The sequence below is a fragment of the Heterocephalus glaber genome, unplaced genomic scaffold (genome assembly GCF_053883595.1).
Source record: "Heterocephalus glaber isolate CG9 unplaced genomic scaffold, H.glaber_assembly_v1.0 deba00001593, whole genome shotgun sequence".
Lineage (NCBI taxonomy): Eukaryota > Metazoa > Chordata > Mammalia > Rodentia > Bathyergidae > Heterocephalus > Heterocephalus glaber.
Genome location: NW_028258368.1, coordinates 2,315,442 through 2,334,056, shown reverse-complemented (window position 1 = coordinate 2,334,056; position 18,615 = coordinate 2,315,442). Strand labels below are relative to the sequence as shown.

Below are 18,615 nucleotides of genomic sequence, written 5' to 3'. Positions count from 1 at the left end.
TGAAGTAACCTTTCAAATTAGTAATTATGTAAAATTATATATTTCTATAAATACTTGCTGCTTCAAGAACCAATATTGAAATTGCCTTAAAAATTTATGTCAACTTCTTAAAAATGTTAATCTCCATACTCCAAGGCTGAATATTACTTTTATACTCAAAATAAAATCATGTGAGCACAATACATAAACTTTGCTTGAATGACTTTATTATTTTAGAAAATAGATTCTACCCTCAAGAACAAAGACTTAAACATCATTTACAGCTAAATCAATAGATATGCAAAGACTTATTGTGGATGCACAACTTCAGATGAGATTCATTTAGAAATACTATGTTATATGTAGATTCTTAAAGGAAATATTCGAAAAACCCATACACCCAAGTATATCACATCCAACCGTGCTAAAGATGGGTTAATACTCAACACATTGCACCCTTCTGAGAATCTCCTCTTTGTGTAAATTTACATTTTAGAAGACATTTAGACATTTTTGACATATTTATAATGAAGCATAAATATTGGGTTTTACTTTTGAAATTCCTATCTTGATTAAGGAAATAAAAAGACAAACATTGTGGAGACTTTAAGGTTTTAGAACTTTTTTAATGCCAGAAAAAATTTAAAATACACATCTGCCCCTTTAAGAATATTATTTAGAGTGAACTTAGAAGTCAGCTTCCTTCAATCCAAAGTCTAATGCTTCCTGGACTCGCACTAGAAGTGGAAGCAGGGAGCAGATAATTAGAAACCTATAAAAAGGAAAATATGCACTCAGTTTTCCCACTAGCAAATTCATTTTTTGTTGTTGTTTTCGTTTTTTGTTGGTTTTGTTTATACCAGGATGAAAATTCATTTTTAATAAAAAAAAAAATCTTGGACATTTTTTTCCACAGGACTTGGAAAATGCATAGACTGAGAAAAATTTGTGTGAAAAAACTTTTCCTATATAAAGTTTTTCTAATATCGTCAGTGAAAAGAGGAAACATTCTATGAAGACAAGAAGCATCCATAGTGAAAAACATTAAAATAAATTTACTGCTTCCAATGTTCCTGTATAGAAAAGGTCAAAGGACAAAGGGAAAAGAAGACAGCTCCCTGTACTTGAAGATGACTGCAGATTAAAGCTAGAATATATAATCCAAGCTAATGGGCAGAAATTCCAGCCACAAATGTAAAATAATGCTAGAGTTAGAGTTTCATAGGAGTTTGTCTTACTTTTGCATGAAAACAATAAGTAAAAAACAGTAAAATTTGTATGGTAACTCAATCCCATCTAAATATTTGTGTGGGCCTTTACATTTCTATAAATACTATTTTTTAAATGTATTATTTTAGTCCTAATATAAAATATTTGTATTTAGACTATTTTAAATTATTATTTTGTGAAGGATGCCTAAAGGAAATATGTTAAATCAATTGTTTGGCACAAGTGCATTAAGGTCTAAGATACTCTCTCACATGTCTAGAATATATCTAACCATTGGGTCGACATCACTTTCCTGGTAATTAATAGCTACAGAAATGACTGATGATCTGCTAGATTCTACCACTGCTAGTCTCCACTGTCAATAGCAACGGTACCTTACAATCAGTCAACAAATATTTCTTATATCTACTCTGCTAGAGAAGAAAATGATCAAAAACACAATAACAAGAGAAAGCAGGACAAGATATTTATTAGCTGATCAGTATTCATGGGAAATAAACCATTAACTGTTCAGTATTCAAGGGTCAAAATGCAAACCACGAGCATCTAAAGATGAAGCTAGAAGTGTCAGTCCTGAAGGACCTTAGGTACCAGGAGAGGCAACTTTATCCTGCCTATTATGGAGAACCAACAACCATGATCAGTAATAACATAGTCCAATTTCCATTTTTAGAATCTCATTTTAGAAACAGTGTATAAGGTGAATGTGTGGAAAGGAAGATAGGTCAGTTAAAAGCTTACTGCATAATTCTGTATGAGCAATGAAACACTGAACTAGAAGAGTATTACCAGAAATGACAGGAAATGTACAAGGCAGAACCAGCAATCATGGTGATTGAATGTTGGGATGGAAAGAATGTGAGAGAAACCCATGATTTTATTTAACAAATATTTTCCCATGATTAATTGTGCCAAGGACCCTTGTAAATGCTTTCTAAACAAAAAAATCATTTAATACCTACATGAAAGCCTTAGGGAGTAGGGACTACCAGAAACTGAATTTTATAGATGAAAACTCCAGGCCACCAGCAAGCTAAGTACATTGTCTTAACAATTATGCATAGTTTAAAAGGATTTTACCAAGAAATAAAGACCAGAGTGAAGGCTCTTGCAGATGATGCCTACCCACAGGGGCCAAAGATGGCTGCTGGGTTCTGGCTTGGGGAACTCAGGGGATGGTGATAATGTTAAGGAAAGTTGGTATATGAAAATAAGAATAGTTAAAGTATGTTGGATTTCTAGTGAAAATGTACCAAACTCATATATGTCAGAATCTGATACTTTAGATAAAAGCCAGAGTTAGAAATGTAGATTGGAGGAGGAGGGAGGGTGGGAGAGGGAAGGAAAAAGAGATATTTTTAAAAAGCAAGAAGCAAGCTGTGGTATGTACATGTAACCACTTCCCAATATGATTGTAGACTGCATGAACTCCAAACATGTACTAATAAAATTTTTTAAAGATCTTTGATAAACAGAAAGTATTCAGGAATCTCAGAAAAGTGAAGGAGAAAGAAGAAGAGGAGGAGGAAAGAAAGGAAGAAAGAAAGGAAGAAAGAAAGAAAGAAAGGAAGAAAGAAAGGAAGGAAGGAAGGAAGGAAGGAGAAAGAAAGAAAGAAAGAAAAAAGGAAGGAAGGAAGGAGAGAAGGAGAAAGGGAAGGAAAGAAAGAAAAGAAATGTAGATTGGATCCATCAACAGACTGGTTAAAATCCAAATAAAAACAATTTGAGGTTGCTTTGGAAGATGTGGAAATGATGAGTAGTAAGTACCAAAATTCCACACCTCAGAAGAAAGTAAAGGAATAAAAAGTTACAATAAACCAAAATAATTGACAGAATGAGAGAATAATGAAAAGTAAAGTTATGCAGAGCAATGGTGAAGAAACATACTATAAATAAAGATTAAAATCCTAATAGGCTTAGCATTGTTAAAGTCCTTGGGAATAATGGGAAAATTTTTAAATGTTGAGGAACAAGTGAGGCTGTGAGGATACAGAGCAAAGGTTGAAAGCAGGGCTTGGGTTACAGGTTGAAACATAAATGAAGTACTGTATTTTCAGAAAAATGAAATAGTCCAGTAGCATCCATGCCATAGGAGGATCTTTTATACACAAGCACATATATAATGGTTTGAAAGCAGAGGTAAAGCCAAGCATGGTGTGGATACCTCTAATCCTAGCACTCTGAGACCCTGAGGCAGGAGGATCACAAGTTCAGTCCAAACTTAAGCAGTGTAACAATTTAGTGAGGCTCTATTTCAAATTTTATAAAGTAAAATTGGCTGAGATTATAGCTCAATATGAACATGCAAAGGCTCTGGATTCAGTTCCTAGCCAAGTACTTTAAACAGGAAGAAAGGGAGGAAGAAAGGGAAGAAAGAAGAAAGGGAGGGAGGGAGAGAGGAAGTGAAAAGGGAAGGAAGGAAAGAAGGAAGGAAAGAAAAGAAAACAAAAGAAATGAAAAGAAAAAGAGGTAGTAAAATACTAGGAAAGTGTCCCCATCCCCCACCCCCGGCCCTGTGCTCCATGAAGCATGGAAGCAGAATCCATGATCCTTTAAATTCAGGAAGGGCAGAAGGGAAGGAGAGTCAAAGAACAGGGAATACCGAGCAACAGAGTAATCTAAAGTTAAGAATTCAGGTACATAAGAATGTTTTTCCTGGTAAATCATTGAAAGCTATGGTGCAAAGCACTGATTTTTCAGAGAGTGGGTTTGGGAAGATTTAAAAGGCACTCACACAACTGACTGGTAGGAAACAAAAGCAGGAAAGCTAGAGCATGTTTACAATGACCTAAATCAGTAATTCTGAAGGTGTGGTCTGTGGATTTCTGGGGCATCCCTAAGACTCTATCAAGGGATAAAGATGAAACTATTGTAACAATAATCCTTCAAAATTTCATGGCTTTCTCACTGAAGTGAAATTTGAGATGATATGAAAGCAGTGGTTTTAGCAGGAACTGAAGCTGCAAGTCCCTAGGGCACTGCAGTCACTGTGTTCTCCATAGACTCAGAATCACAGATGGAAAAAGATAAAAACAAAAACTGGAAAGTTTTACTTGAAACCTGTCATCAATGGACCAGTAAAAATCAATAATTCCCTGAAATCATGACCCTCAAGTACAAGTCATTTTAATGCTCTGCTTGAGAAAATACACATAAGGCACTCCTGCCCCATTCCAAAATAGATTACTTGTCCCAAGGAAAAGCACATGTATGACTGAGTTGTAAACTGAACCAACCACTTTTTCCATGGAACACTATTTTTATTTGAAGAATGACTATATACATGATGGAATACTATTCATCCATAAAGAATGAAATCATGTCATTTAGAGGAAAATGGGTGGAACTTGAGACTATTATGTTAAGTAAAATAAGTCAGACACAAAATGAAATATTGCATAGTTTCTTTTATATGAGAAATTTAAAATACAAATAAGTAAACAAATAGTTAAAATTGAGGAAAGATGGTATGAAAAAAGCAGACTCTTTAAAGATGGGGAAAGATAACAAGGCTTTCTGGGTAGAAGGTTAAAGGGATTGAAAATGATCCTTATACATTTACCAATTTTCCCAGGGGCATATAAATATTATTGTAAACATGCACTCATTCAAAACTGACTCAAACATGAGCTACTATATCTGTCAGAAGTGTATAGTTAGTATATATTTCTAGGGAATGAGTGTATTACCTCAAAGAAAATTGAAAACATTTATTACCATGACAAAGTTCTATAAACAAATATTTATATGTTCTTTCAATGAAACTTTGGATGCTCCTTCTTGATGAGCTTCAAACAACTCTGTTTCATGCTCAGTATTTATGTCTCTATTTCTCATTAATAGCTGTTAATCATGTGTTCCATTAACAGCCACTCTCAAACATCTCAGGACCAAGCTATTAAAATAAGTGTAGGATAATGGCAATTATGTGTAGAACTAAAACCAATATATTTTGAAATTCATGGAAGTGAAGTGACTTTCAGCACTTTCTTGTGACCCATCTATGTAATGACCAAGTGTATCACTTTGGAACATTTTTGTGAAAAATGTTTTATGATACAGACTTGATACCAATGCTAAATCTAGACTGACAGATCATAAATTATTCTTGCTGCAAATAGAAAAAATGGTCTGAAAAAGAAACATCAACAAAAAGGTAAATATTCCTGTTACACAGATTATGCACCAAGCCTCAAGGAAATTAAAGTTTACATGGTTAGAATATCCAAGTTGTGTAAAAAAAAAACTTAGAATAGTAATAAAATGACTCATTTATAGTCTACCTGTGTTTATGGGAGATTTGAGCTTTCACAATAGGCTTCAGTCCACACTTGTAGGGAGTATGCAATTACAGAGAAAACTAAGAAATAACAGAAAGTTGAATTTGAGATCCTTTTACATACATATTGAATGGTATTCATTTACTATTTCTTTATAGCTCTTTTCTGAATTTCTCAAGATTAACTTATTTCACATATCTGAAAAAGAAATTAAATTTGTCCTGCATTTTTTCAAGTTGCATTTTGAACATATAAGAGATACCAATACCAATATAAATATATTAATGCTATTTAAGGGGTGACCTGCAGTGATCTCCAGAGAATTTTACATTCAGAATAGAGGGATAATAATTATCCTCAGTGAAACATGAGAAGAGCAATAAAAGGAAAATATTCATCTCAGTTGAGAATATATGGTTGAAGAATAAACCTCAAGTTCCTGGTAAAAGAACTATCATTCAGTGAGATAAAGTAATATATTCATAAAGCTAAGAAATTACACATCTATATTACAAAATGCCTTGGCTCCAAACCCAGGACTTTCTACATGTGCCTATTTGTCTTTCACATGCAGTAAGTGCAGACCTGTTCTGCATTGTCTTCAAGGAACTGAATGAATGGTGAAAAGATTTCATCTTAATGCAAGACAACTGATATATTAGTTCACAAGAGACTATATTTTAAAATATTTTTATTAGTCTCTAGGAAATGTTTGAAACATTTTATTGCTGAAATTACACCTTTAAATGTAACATGGATAAAAATAATACCAAGCATTGGCAAAATAATCTATGATTAATACAGTTTACCTATGAGTTATATGTTTTCAAGACAAATTTCTAAAGATAATTGTCAAATTGAGTGTTCCTTCTAAGCTTCCCTTTCCCTGTCCCCCAAGAGTACAGTTGACTTTCTACATCAAGATGGCAATATGTATTTTAAATATTTATGTTTTAAAAATAAAGATATGCATGAACACATACATGTCAAGGAATGAGAACTACTTCAGAATTAATATTAACTTCTTTAAAAACATGCTGTATTTACAAATTTGTTTCTAAAACAGAAGCATCTGTAAACTTAGAAATTAGACATAAAATTTTTAAATGTATCAGTGCTCCTCAAGAACCACTTCAACTCCAGATATACAGAGTCTGCCAAAAATCAAAATGTATACACACTTCAGGAGTTCACTGTACTAATAAATGTCTGGAAGCAAATCCCCACCACTTTGAGCAGCTCTTGTAATTGTAGAGGCCAAAGGTAACTTGTATTAATCTCATGATGGCTCAATAAATTTAGTTTCAAAATATTTATAAAAGTTTTTCTTTTCCTGAATTGTGTATACATTTTTTGGCAGACTCTGTATATGTAGTTCCTCCTACACTAGACAACAGACTAAAATGACACAAATTTAGTTTAATTTTCACAGCCTTCTTCCCAGAGGCTTGTGTCTATCTAGGAAGTCTGAAGATTAAAAGGACAAATAATTTCAACCAAGTGTATGGAGATTTAAGATATGGAGAGTTAATGTTATCTTTAGTTGGTTTTACTGGATGTGAAAATCTCCTAATTTCTGCCACCAGTTCTTGTGCTGTTTCTTACTAAGATAAGATCAGATACAAATAGAGCTTTTACTTTAAGATAAACTGGGGAAAGGGAACAGATTTCCTTCGCAAAGTTTATTTCTTTTTCTTTCCTTATTTATTTTTTCCAGAAAACGGATAACTCTCATTTCAAACAGGTTGTAGGGTTGATAATTTGAAAAACACTATTCTCTCTCTCTCTCTCTCTCTCTCTCTCTCTGAACTGAGGGAAAGAGGGCTACAGAAGAAGGGCTCCATGCCTCCAAGTAATTGCAACTCACAAGTGAAATGGAAGAAATTTGAGGCTGAAGGATTGTTAGGCTTGCATCAGGACAATGCCTTTCCTGGTTGATTATAAAGAAAAAACGGTGCTGGAAAAATGAGATAGTGTCAGCCCCCTTTGTACTGCTTTATTGCTTGCCAGGAAACTCTGCCTGTGTTTTTCCCCACCCCCTTTTCAACTTCCTTCCCCATTACCCCCACACACACACACTCCCCGCCGCCAGATGTGTGGCACCTAGGAGTGAGAGCGAGAAATGGACTCCTTGAATTGCTTTGCGCAAAATCCACCGTTTCTCTCTCCTCCCTCCTCTCCAGACTCCGGATCCCGCACAGCCCTGTCTCCTCCCCTCCCAGCCGCGTGGGATTGGAAATGTGCCTCTGTGTACTATTAGGGTGAGAGAGGGCTACAAGCAGAAGACAATGTCAGATGCTCAGCTACCCCTCCTGCCGACGCTCCTCTCTGTTTCCGCCAGGGTTGGTCTCTGGAAGAAATAGCTGGAGCTGAGGCCGTGGCGAGCGGAAGCGGCTGAGGCGCGTGGAAGCCGAAAAGTCCAGCTCCTCTCTGTCACCGCGCATCGTGGTGCCCAGCAGGCCGTCAGCACCATGGACAGCAGTGTCCTGCCCGGGAACGCGGGCAATTGCACCGATCCCTTCGCGCAATCCAGTTGCTCCCTGGCACCTAGCCCCGGTTCCTGGACTAACTTGTCCCACTTAGATGGCAATCTGTCCGACCCATGCGGTCCAAACCGCACCGAGCTAGGGGGGAGCGACAGCCGGTGCCCTCCGACTGGGAGCCCCTCCATGATCACGGCTGTCACCATCATGGCCCTCTACTCCATCGTGTGCGTGGTGGGGCTCTTTGGAAACTTCCTGGTCATGTATGTGATCATCAGGTAAGGACGGAATGCGCCAGAGTTCAGCGGCTAACGAGGGTGAAAGAAGGACACTGTGCCAAAAACTGAGAGGAGGGCGGGTGCGAGGGAGATAACCCGGGCAGACCTGGGGGCAGGGGTGATAGTGGACAGATTATTGTTTGTGTTTGAAAAACTTATTTTACCATTTTCTCCTCCTTTGATAAAGAAAGAATCCAAAATTCCAAAAACAGAAGTTTCTTTGGTAAAAGCCATAGAGGTCTGGAAGTGGAGTGGAAAGCTGTATCTTAGAGCTTTGTCTCTTTTACTGAGTCAAGAAAGTGCCTGGTATCCTGCTACAGTGTCCTACACTTTGTCTGTCTGCACAAGCTATGGAGGCAATAAGTTGTGCATAAGAGAGGGGATTTGGGCTATTTTTCTCCAATTGAGGGCCTGCGCCTTCTCTTTGGAGAGATGATCCTTGTAACTTTCCTCCAACTACTGGTTTAGGCTGTACCATAACCCCACCCCTCCTCTTCCCTTGACATAGCAGCCTCTCCTCTACCCTTCCTTCCATCTCAAGGCCACATTAAGCAAAGGAACTTTTTCGGCTGTCTTCCATAGCAGTGTTACTTTTCAGAAGCAAATGTGTTCATTGTGTCTTCCGGAGAACTTTACAGTTGGTAGCTGCAGACCTTGGGGGTCAAACACTGCATCTGGAAAAGGTAGAGTGTTTCAGGGCATCTACCGGACAGAATAGTGTTGTAATGCCTTCAAAAGCTGGAATCAACTAAGAGTAACTAAAAGCAGTATAATTCTGTATTACAAGTTATTATATAGAAGTTTGTAACAGATTCTGGGGGAGAAGAGGGAGAGGGTCAGAGAGGAAGAGGAGAGACAGAGACAGGGAAAGGGAGAGGAGAGAGAGAGGGAGAGGGAGGGAGAGAGAGGGGAGAGAGGAGAGGGGAGACTTTATCTTTGAAAATTACTTCAGAGTTTTTGGTCCACTTTCTGTTTACCCAGATGTCCCAAGTGTATTTGACAGAGTGTTCAAGCTCTTAATTTTGCGATTGACAATGATTGTGTGACATTGATGGGAATACTCAAATACTATGTGTGAATGTGGAGTGCTACATATTCATTTTTATTAAAGTAGATAAATATTTTTGTACTTTAAAATGTCTCCTACTTTGAGTTTTTCTTCTCACTGGGAGTTATATGTTCATTGTGAACATGGCACTTTTGTATTTAGTTACAATATTTGCTTCATCTACTCAGCAAATATTCCAGGTTTTCATAGAGCTTTTGAACAATTTAAAAATCATTCTCCCTATTATGCTTTTATTACCAAAGTGCTGCAAGTTGCTTGTGATTGATTCTTTCTACTTTTATGTATGGTTTCTTTAATTAATGATTGTTAAAGAGTAAAGTTAATTTTCCTGATCTTTTGATGAAGACTAAGATCAGTAGCGTCTCTGAGAAAAGAGCACCATCTATTGTGAGGAAGGGTAACAACAGAAGGAAAAATACAGGAAGGAAATCAATGGAAGAATTTATATTTGAGAGCATTCACTTTCTGTAATTCAATACAAATATTTATTTCACAGATAAAAAACCAAATCTCATTCTGCAGCTATGACAATAAAATGCACAATTAAGAGGCCTGCCTTGTAAAGGGAAGATATATTTTTCATTCTTCCTGAAAAAACAGAAAATCACAAACTGACAGAAGTAGAAGGGGTCAAACATTATCTATGTTAGATGAATAAGCTGAAGCACAGAAAATGTAAATTATTTGTCTAAAAACAGATAGTTCATTAGTTCAGCATGATTGAATTTCTCTTATTTTTTTGTTCATTAAAGTGGTAAATCATGAATGAGTTCATTAAACTACGAGACTGACAAAGTCGGTTTTGTTTGCAGTAATAATGTGGGAATTTAAAAATTCCCCAAAATTTATACATGCTATCTTGGATTTTAAAAGAATGGCAGAAAAATCCAAAGCCTCTAGAAACCCTGCCTTCTGAAACAATTTTTTATTCCTTTTATTACTTCTCTTTAGTATTTTCATTCCTCATTTGTCTCCCTTTCAGTTTATATTTTTCTACAAAGAGAGAGTCAATAGAGCAGCAACCAGGAGAGAAAAAGCAGCCTGGTCCTGTCCCAATGTTTAAGAGGCTGTTGGTTGGATGAGTTTATTTTAAAGCCCTTACCTCCCACCCATTGTTCACTTGAAGAAGCATGGTGACATTACATCTCATTGAGAACATGATATTATGGTTTATTCTAGGTACTGAAAGTTCTGACAATGTGCAGTACTATTTGAAAGGTCAACCCAAACATCCACATGTGCAGGTCAGCTACTTAATTCCAAGGTCAAAGAACCCTCTAGGAATCTGACTGTGAAAGAGAAAAATGCAAAGCTCAGTGACAGATGAAGTGATGGGAAAAGCACCTGAGGATTGGAGAAACTATGTCTGTTTAGCTGGGGATTTGTAACTGGCTGTCTCCAAGCTGGAGTGATTTACCTTCAAAATAATCAGCTCAGGAATATTATTGCCCTGCTAAGGATATGGCCTAAGGCTTTGTCTATTAAATGATGAAAGAGAGGTGGTCACTTCTTGGTACTATTTAAAACTCCACAAATATATTGAATGGCCAAGAAATTACAGTTTTCTGGCCAGATGAACATAGTATTTATTATAATGTCTTAGTACACTGAGTGAATCATGAAGCTCAGATGGCAAGAACAAAGATGCCTGGTACCACAGATGCTATTTTCAATGCTTCCATACTCTGGGCCTCCTAACATCATTATCATCCTCATCATACCTTCATCAACATTGTTAAATAATAAAACCTAATTGAGATTCTTATGCAGTGCTTTTCTAGGGAATGAGAGGAAAAAAGAGATACTGCCATTATGATGTAAAGACTTAAAATCCAGCTGTTGAACAATGGAAATGTTATAAGCATCCATCTCTGGAAAATGTTTTTGATTGTAAAGGAAAAAGATGTTTTCAGGATAATAATATTATAAAAATCACCACAAAGATTCCAGAAAATATGACTGTAAACATATTGCAAAAGGGAGCGATTATTTAAAATGGGATGAGAACATATTGTTGTCAAGAATCTTAAAGAATAAAAATCAAAATAATGCATAAAGTTGTGATGTTTACAAGTTGAAAATACTTGACCAAGATGTCGAATGAATCATAACAATAAGAACTAGTAGAATTCAAAATGTGTTTGTTTTATGAGATTTCTTTTGTCTCCTCAAATTTGTTTACATAGCTAGTAGTATTCTATGTGCAGACACTTGAAAAATGGGAAACTAAAAGCTTTTAGATTCTTATGGGCTCTGTAAAGGACTGTTATAGTAAAGCTCCAGTCAAGACTGCCAAAGGAGGAGAGGGTGTGGCTCTGTGGAAGAGCACTTGTGTAGCCTTTGTAAGGGAATGGGTTTGGAAGAAAAGAATGCTAAGTGATATTATCTTCATTTCTAAGATTGTTTTTGATCTGATTGAATTCACAGTATGACTAAATATCAGAAAAGAGAATTAAAGGATATATATGATATTGTTGCCATTTTTCTTTCCTAAAACATATTTCTGATTTTAGCAAAAGGTTTGAGTTTATATTTGCACTATATTTTAAATTTTTTACTCAGATTTAAATTACAAATTGTTTAATTATGCATGACTGGAACAGAATTATAATTTTTAGACTTAATTCAGATTTACATAGATGAGAACAGGAATGATAATGTTTTCTCTAAAGATATATATATGTATGTATATAGAAATGTGTCTGCACATGTACACAAATAAATGCATATTTGAGTTCATCTAAAAATATCAACATGTTACTGAATATGGCCACTAGTAATGTTAATAAAATAAAAAGATAATAATATATTTATAAAAGTAATATGAAAGATGTTCACTTTTGTGTTTTAAGGCAAAAAACTATCCTAACTAGAGGATGAATTTTAAAGGGAACAAACTCCTAAATAATATTTTGTCCTTCACATAGTGGTTACATCAAAATATACCAAGTAAATTCCTCATATTTTACTTAGCGATGTACGCCTTCTGGTATCTCCTACACTTTTAATTTTGTTATTTCCCAAGAAGACGCTAATGCTGTAGGGAACACTTCTTTCTCTGTATCTCCTGAAAACACTGAACTTTTCTGGCCTGGAAGCTGCGACTGTCATCTGCATGGAATTATTCCTGAGTCTCTAAACACAACTCTCTCTCTTTGCTTCCTTGAAAACATGGACTATCTCATATTTTATAAAATGTTTCCAACTTAAATGAAAGTCTAATTGTATAATAATTTGCCTCTATTAAAAATTTTGTATTTTTGGAGCTGAGGACGTAGCTCAGTGGTAAATGCACAAGGCCCCAGGTTCAATCACTGCCCCCCCAAAAATCCATATAATTTTAATAATTTATGCATATAATTACTATTTATATTTTCACATGTATGTCTATATATGTATGTCCACATATACATATATCTGTAAGAGTTTAAGTCTCTTTTCTGTTCTCATTCTCTCCCTCCTTTGACACTACCACTATCATAAGTCTGGTGGTAATTATTTAGATATATATTTTAAAGTTTTTATTACATACGTGCATTTTCACAAACAAAATGTCTTCTTTCCATGTTCTTGTAACTTTTTATAATTAATATCACAGCATACACTAAAGTTAATAAACATAAACACTATGTACCACAAATTGTTCTAGTTTCATCAGATCAGTAATATAAACTAAATGTCAAATAAACAAACATAAAGACAAACAAATGAATAAACATTCTGCTTACTCTTTCCCCCGGACTCTTAACTGATCTCACTAAGCAAAAAAAAATGGTTTAGAAAGGTCCATTTGATTAGGTTTCATAGACTTTGTAGATTTGGTTCTCTTTTTAATTCAGTCATGTGTTAGCTTGGTATAAATTGGTGTCTAGTGTGTTTATGAGGTTATAACAGAATGCCATATCTGGCTGGTACAGATTTTCCTGGCAGATTTTTCATACATGGAGAAAGCCTGCATCCTGGGTCACAGATAGCTATCTTCTCAATGTGGCATCATAGGGCAAAAGTGATAAGAGAGCTTCTGGGGCCTGTTTTCTTTTCTTTTTCTTTTCTTTTTTTTTTTTTGGTACCGGGAATCAAACTCAGGTCCTTGAGCTTGCGCAGCAGGCGGTGAAACCACTGAGCTAAACCCCCAACCAGGGGCGTGTTTTCTAAAAGTACTATTCCTATGTACAAGAGCTCTACTCTCACAACCTTATTATCTCCCAAGGCAACTACCTTCAAATACAATTACTTGGGGATTCAGTTTTAGCATTTTTATTTTGAGAGATAACATTCTGTCCAGAGTACCAGTTGTCCTAAACTGAATACAATAGTATCCTTTCAAATACACTAAGAAATATTGGTACAACTTAAAGTAATGTTTGAATAAATTAAACCAAAAATATCCATTCCAACAAATTTCATGTTTATCTTTTCTACACTTTTTCTTCTCTCTATGTTAACTCTATCATCCCTTTACTTCTTTTTGTCAGAATTCTTATTTGTCAAGTCCCAGTGTAACTCCATTCCTCATGCAGCTTTCTCAAAGTACTCCTACAACCACCTTCCCACAATACAACGAAAATACATATGACTGCTGTAAAAAAAAATTATCTATAAAATGTCACTTGTTAGTCTTCCAAGATTTGAACTACATCTATTTCTCATGTTAGCTAAGAAATTCAATAAAGTTGACCAATAGAACTATATGTCTTTAAAATACAATGTAATTCAAAGTTTTGACAATTCTCTCAATTAATTCCTTTGTTCATGGATACTTAGCTGATTCACTTGTCTTGCAAAACTATGGATACTATACAGCAATATCAGCAAATCATGAATTCAAATACACACCTATATCTATGTGTGTGTATACATAATTCCATAAACTTTGAATAGGCAATACAATGTTATTGTTACTTGCAAAAGTAAAAGTGGTAACCTTCACATTAACTAATTAATACATATAATTGTATTGTTTTAGGTGCATTTCTGTTCAAGTATACCTTATTTGATATATAGTTGATTCAATAACATTGAACTCACATTCAATAGTCCATGCCTTAATTCATGCTTGAATAAAGCTTATTTAACACATATGCTCTCTACGTATGCACACCATAGCTTTTTTGTGTGTAGGGACACTAACCAGCACTTTAACACTATGGAAAAGTAGAGAGAATGCATTTGAAACAGTGATATTACAGTAAAAAATGGAAAATTAAAAAGCATGGCAAAAAATAGACTGCAGAAGGAGACTTGTTCAGAGTATGAGGTGGAACCAAAAGACAGGGCACCTGGTTTGGCTTTACCTGGGAACATTCACAGAGAGCATTTCAAATTTTTTAGGGATCTCATTCAAAGTCTTTGAATGAATGCAAAAGTCCTTAAGCACTATTTTGAAATTACAAATAATTTTAGTCTAGTGTCAAATGCATAATCCTCAGTGTAAGAGAACTGAATGTATATATAATAAAAAACAAGGAAATACATTCATATCTCTGTATCCATGGAGGAGTAGTCCTAGGACCCCAGTGGATACCAAAATTCTCAAATGTTCAAGTCCCTTATATGAAGTGATATTGTATTTGCATATAACTTACATATATCCTCCTGCATAGATCAAATCATCTCTAGATTACTTATTATATTTAATGCAGTGTAAATGCAATGTATTTGTTATGCTGTATTATTTAGGGAATAATAGCAAGAAAAAAAACTCTGCATAGATATAATTTTGTTCCAAACATTTTTGGTCCACAGTTTGATCTGCACATATGGAACCCTTGGACATGGAGGTCTTGCTTTATTTTAAAGACACAACTAAAGAATATCAAGAAACAATGTTTCATATTAAATATAACCATAAGTTCATATATGAAGATAAGTTTTATGCTTTTCTTATCATTGGTTATAATTATTGAAATGTTTTGAAAACAAAATAAATTCCCATATAATTTACTCATCAGTTTGTCACCAAACATATCTAAGCACATCACACAAATTTAGAAAACATAGAAGACATTTTATTTTACATATTGAAGTCTCAAAATGAGTGGTTTTCCTTACATTTCTAAAGATAGAAGTTTAAATAAAATTGTGATTATGTTATATTAGTATGTGAATATTTGGATTATACTGTATTTACAATTTCAGATTCAATTCAGTTGTCTTGAATCTTATTCTTTTATTTTCAGTAAAGTTCTAAAATATAGAAAGAAAAATGTGCCTAATAAATAAGAGCTTTACTATAGCTACACAATCACTTGATACTTATATTTAGCAAATTTTGAAATAATTTTTAACCAAAAAACTCTTTATTCTGGATTCTATTAATATATTAAAAAGGGTTCTGCCTTCAATTAATGGCCCAGGTCTGTATATCAGCCTATACCCTAACCTTCCCCAAAGAGTGAGAAATCACTGATAAACTAGAAATTCAATCTGGAACATTAAAATCTGTTTTATACCAAAAATCCTTTTATTAGCTTAAGTGAAGTTTGGATTTACATTTTTCCAAGACTCTTGTCTCATTTTACTATTTTTACAGGTCCATGTGCCTCATACCCATTAGGTGAAGAATTGTCAGTTTGCTCCATCTTTCCTACAAAAGGCTAGAAAGGAAATATTTTAAGATATTGAAAACAGATGATCTCTATTAAAACAATTCAACCTTGGCATGGTAGCTCAGAGGTAGCCACGGTTAACATACAAATAAGTGGCCAGAACTATATTCCAATAATACTTTATGGTTTTAGAAATTTGAATTGCCACATGCTTTTCACAGGTCTCAAAATATTTTCCTTGTATTCTTTTTCTAAACACATATAGATGTAAAAGCCTTCTTAGCTGGCAAGCCATAGGAAGAAACGATGAGCTAGATTTGGCCCACAAGCTCTTATTTGTCAAATGCTGGTATGAAGCATATTAAATAAAATTTATATTCTTGCCGTGGTCATGAAACAAGAACATACGACCTTCTTTGATTTCTATTGCAAGTTTAATGAATAAGAGACAAGAATTTTGCTAAAATAATCATGTAACAACTTGCAGTATTTTCAGTGACGAAAAATAACCATATAAATATGATGTTAATAGAAACCAGCACAGTTGCCACAGACTGACAAAGCTTATTGCTTTACTGGAACTGATACTAAACTATGATTCTAATAGCAATTACACAGGATTTTCTCCATATGTCTCTAGGCCCTGTCTCTAAACTCAACCTCTTTATTTGCCCAGTTGATCAGCAATGTTCATTACCACACTTAGAAAATAGTTTTAAAGGAGCACTTGTGAAGAATTTCCCTCTATTCAATATGCTTTGTGGTTATCTCAATTCAGTGTAATTTTCTAGGCTTTCTCACAGTATTTTCATCTTTAATCACTTGGAAGATTTTTAGAATAAAAAATGAACTGTCATGTTAGAATCTGCATTAGCTTCGTAGCAAATATGAGATGTCCTCAAAGCTGCCTATGTCTGCAGCCCAGTCATGCTGCTCCCATCACTTGGACCTGGATGGTGAATAGGGAGTACCAGACTCATATTGCTCAATCTCTTTTTTTTTTTTAATGCCAAAAAAATTCATTGTTCAGGAGGTTTTATTTCCTTTCCTTTCTGACTTACATAACTTGCTCAGATTTTAAACATTTGTTTTTTGTAGTTCTTAAAGTTTGCTTTGAAAACTATTGTTCCTGTGCTTTGGCTCTCGTAGTGTCCAGGTCGAGAAAACCACGAGCACTAGGGTAGGACAAGGTGTTCTGAGGATGTGTAATTCTATGGCTTTTGTGTACATAAGATGTGTAAAACTGAATGGCAGTTCTAAAATGCACTATCAGCATGAAAACATTCACCAAGGATCTTTGCCTCCTCTAGCAGAATTATCATCCAATATAATAGTTTTTATCATTTTAGGATCACAATTTCTACAGAGACAAAGCACTGGTTTTTGTCATTTTTCTCTTCTTTCCTGCCAACTATTCCCCTACTGTGCTGGATCATTCCAAAATCACCTTGTTGATGAACATGATGACGTGAAGAAACTCTAAGGATGAATAACTGTAATTGATTTGACTCCCTATTGATGTATTTTGTATTGTCTAGTAATCCAGGGGGGAAAATGCAAACCAATTATTTTTTGGACAAAATATCTCTTTCTATAACTTGAGTGCTTGATTGTGGGGGGGGTGGGCACTGGGAATTGAATCCAGGGTCCTCACACTGAGCTACACACCCATACATCCCCAGTACTATTTCACTTTGCATTTTGAGACAAGATCTCACTAAATCACTAAGTTGCCGAGTATTAAAAAATTATACTTTTAAACTGATGTTGCAGTTGAAAAGTCTAAAGCAGAATCTAAATCTAAGATCTGACAGCATGAGATGAAACTCCTATTCACCAGCAATATTATTGAGTCAGAAAAAAAACCACAATGCCATTCGCTGAACTCTAGCTTTGGAAATTTAAAATGTGTGGCAGTGAAGAGTCATTCTGACCCTTGTTAAGTCTGATTCTCTAATCAAAATAAAATTGGTCAAAAGATGGAGTTCTTCATGAAGGATTCATTGGAGTGACTCAGTGAGTCTGTGTGTCTGTCCATCTCTAACACCTTCATAATGGAATTTTTCTGAATTTGCAAAACAATGTCTATCAACTTCCAAAATCAGGACCATGAACACTACAAATAAAGCAAGAACAGGGTGTAGCAGAGAATAATACCCCTGAGGCTTACAGTGTCCTCTGAGAACTAAAACTCTTGCACGTACAGAAGCTGTGGGGAGTAAGAGATCAATGGAAGAGAGGGCCTCTTTTGTCTTCGAACATTTTCCACTGAAACATTGAGTTCACTGCCAGTGAGAGGCTGAGCATTTTGTGGGGGAGGAATAAATGTTAGTTGAAAATGTTGCCAGAGTACGACCTTAACATCAGAACCTGACTGTGCTTGCCAAGAAGACAAGGGAAATTATTACCGACATTATAATTTCATACTTACTCAGCCCCTATCAGTTCTGGAAAGAAAACTGCATAGCTTGAATGATATTAAACATGAGTTTGTTTCTTATGATGTTGGTGATTGAAGACCACTAAAATAAGCGGTCTTGTTAAAACCAGGCAACACTAATTGAGATCCTTCTAACTACCCTTTCCTTCTGATGACAAATGGAAGATTAATTAACTTCTTTGCAAAATAACAAAGCATATATCTAGGGACTGAAGAGACAGCCTTTAAATTTTATAGGCCTTTAAATTTTTCATTATGTTGAATAATTTGATTCTCATAAAATTTTTGTGACTATAATCAAGGACAAA

The 18,615-nt window shown here is 35.0% G+C and overlaps 1 protein-coding gene across 1 annotated transcript in view; it reads left to right on the top strand.

Annotated features, from left to right (window-relative positions):
* Positions 1-7,954: 7,954 nt before the first annotated feature.
* Positions 7,955-18,615, top strand: part of Oprm1 (opioid receptor mu 1) — a 51,420-nt gene continuing 40,759 nt past the window's right edge. The window contains exon 1 of the mRNA NM_001267590.1: positions 7,955-8,250. Within this exon, the coding sequence (NP_001254519.1) occupies positions 7,961-8,250 (290 nt within the window). The 5' untranslated portion in view covers positions 7,955-7,960. The remainder of the gene's footprint in view (positions 8,251-18,615) is intronic.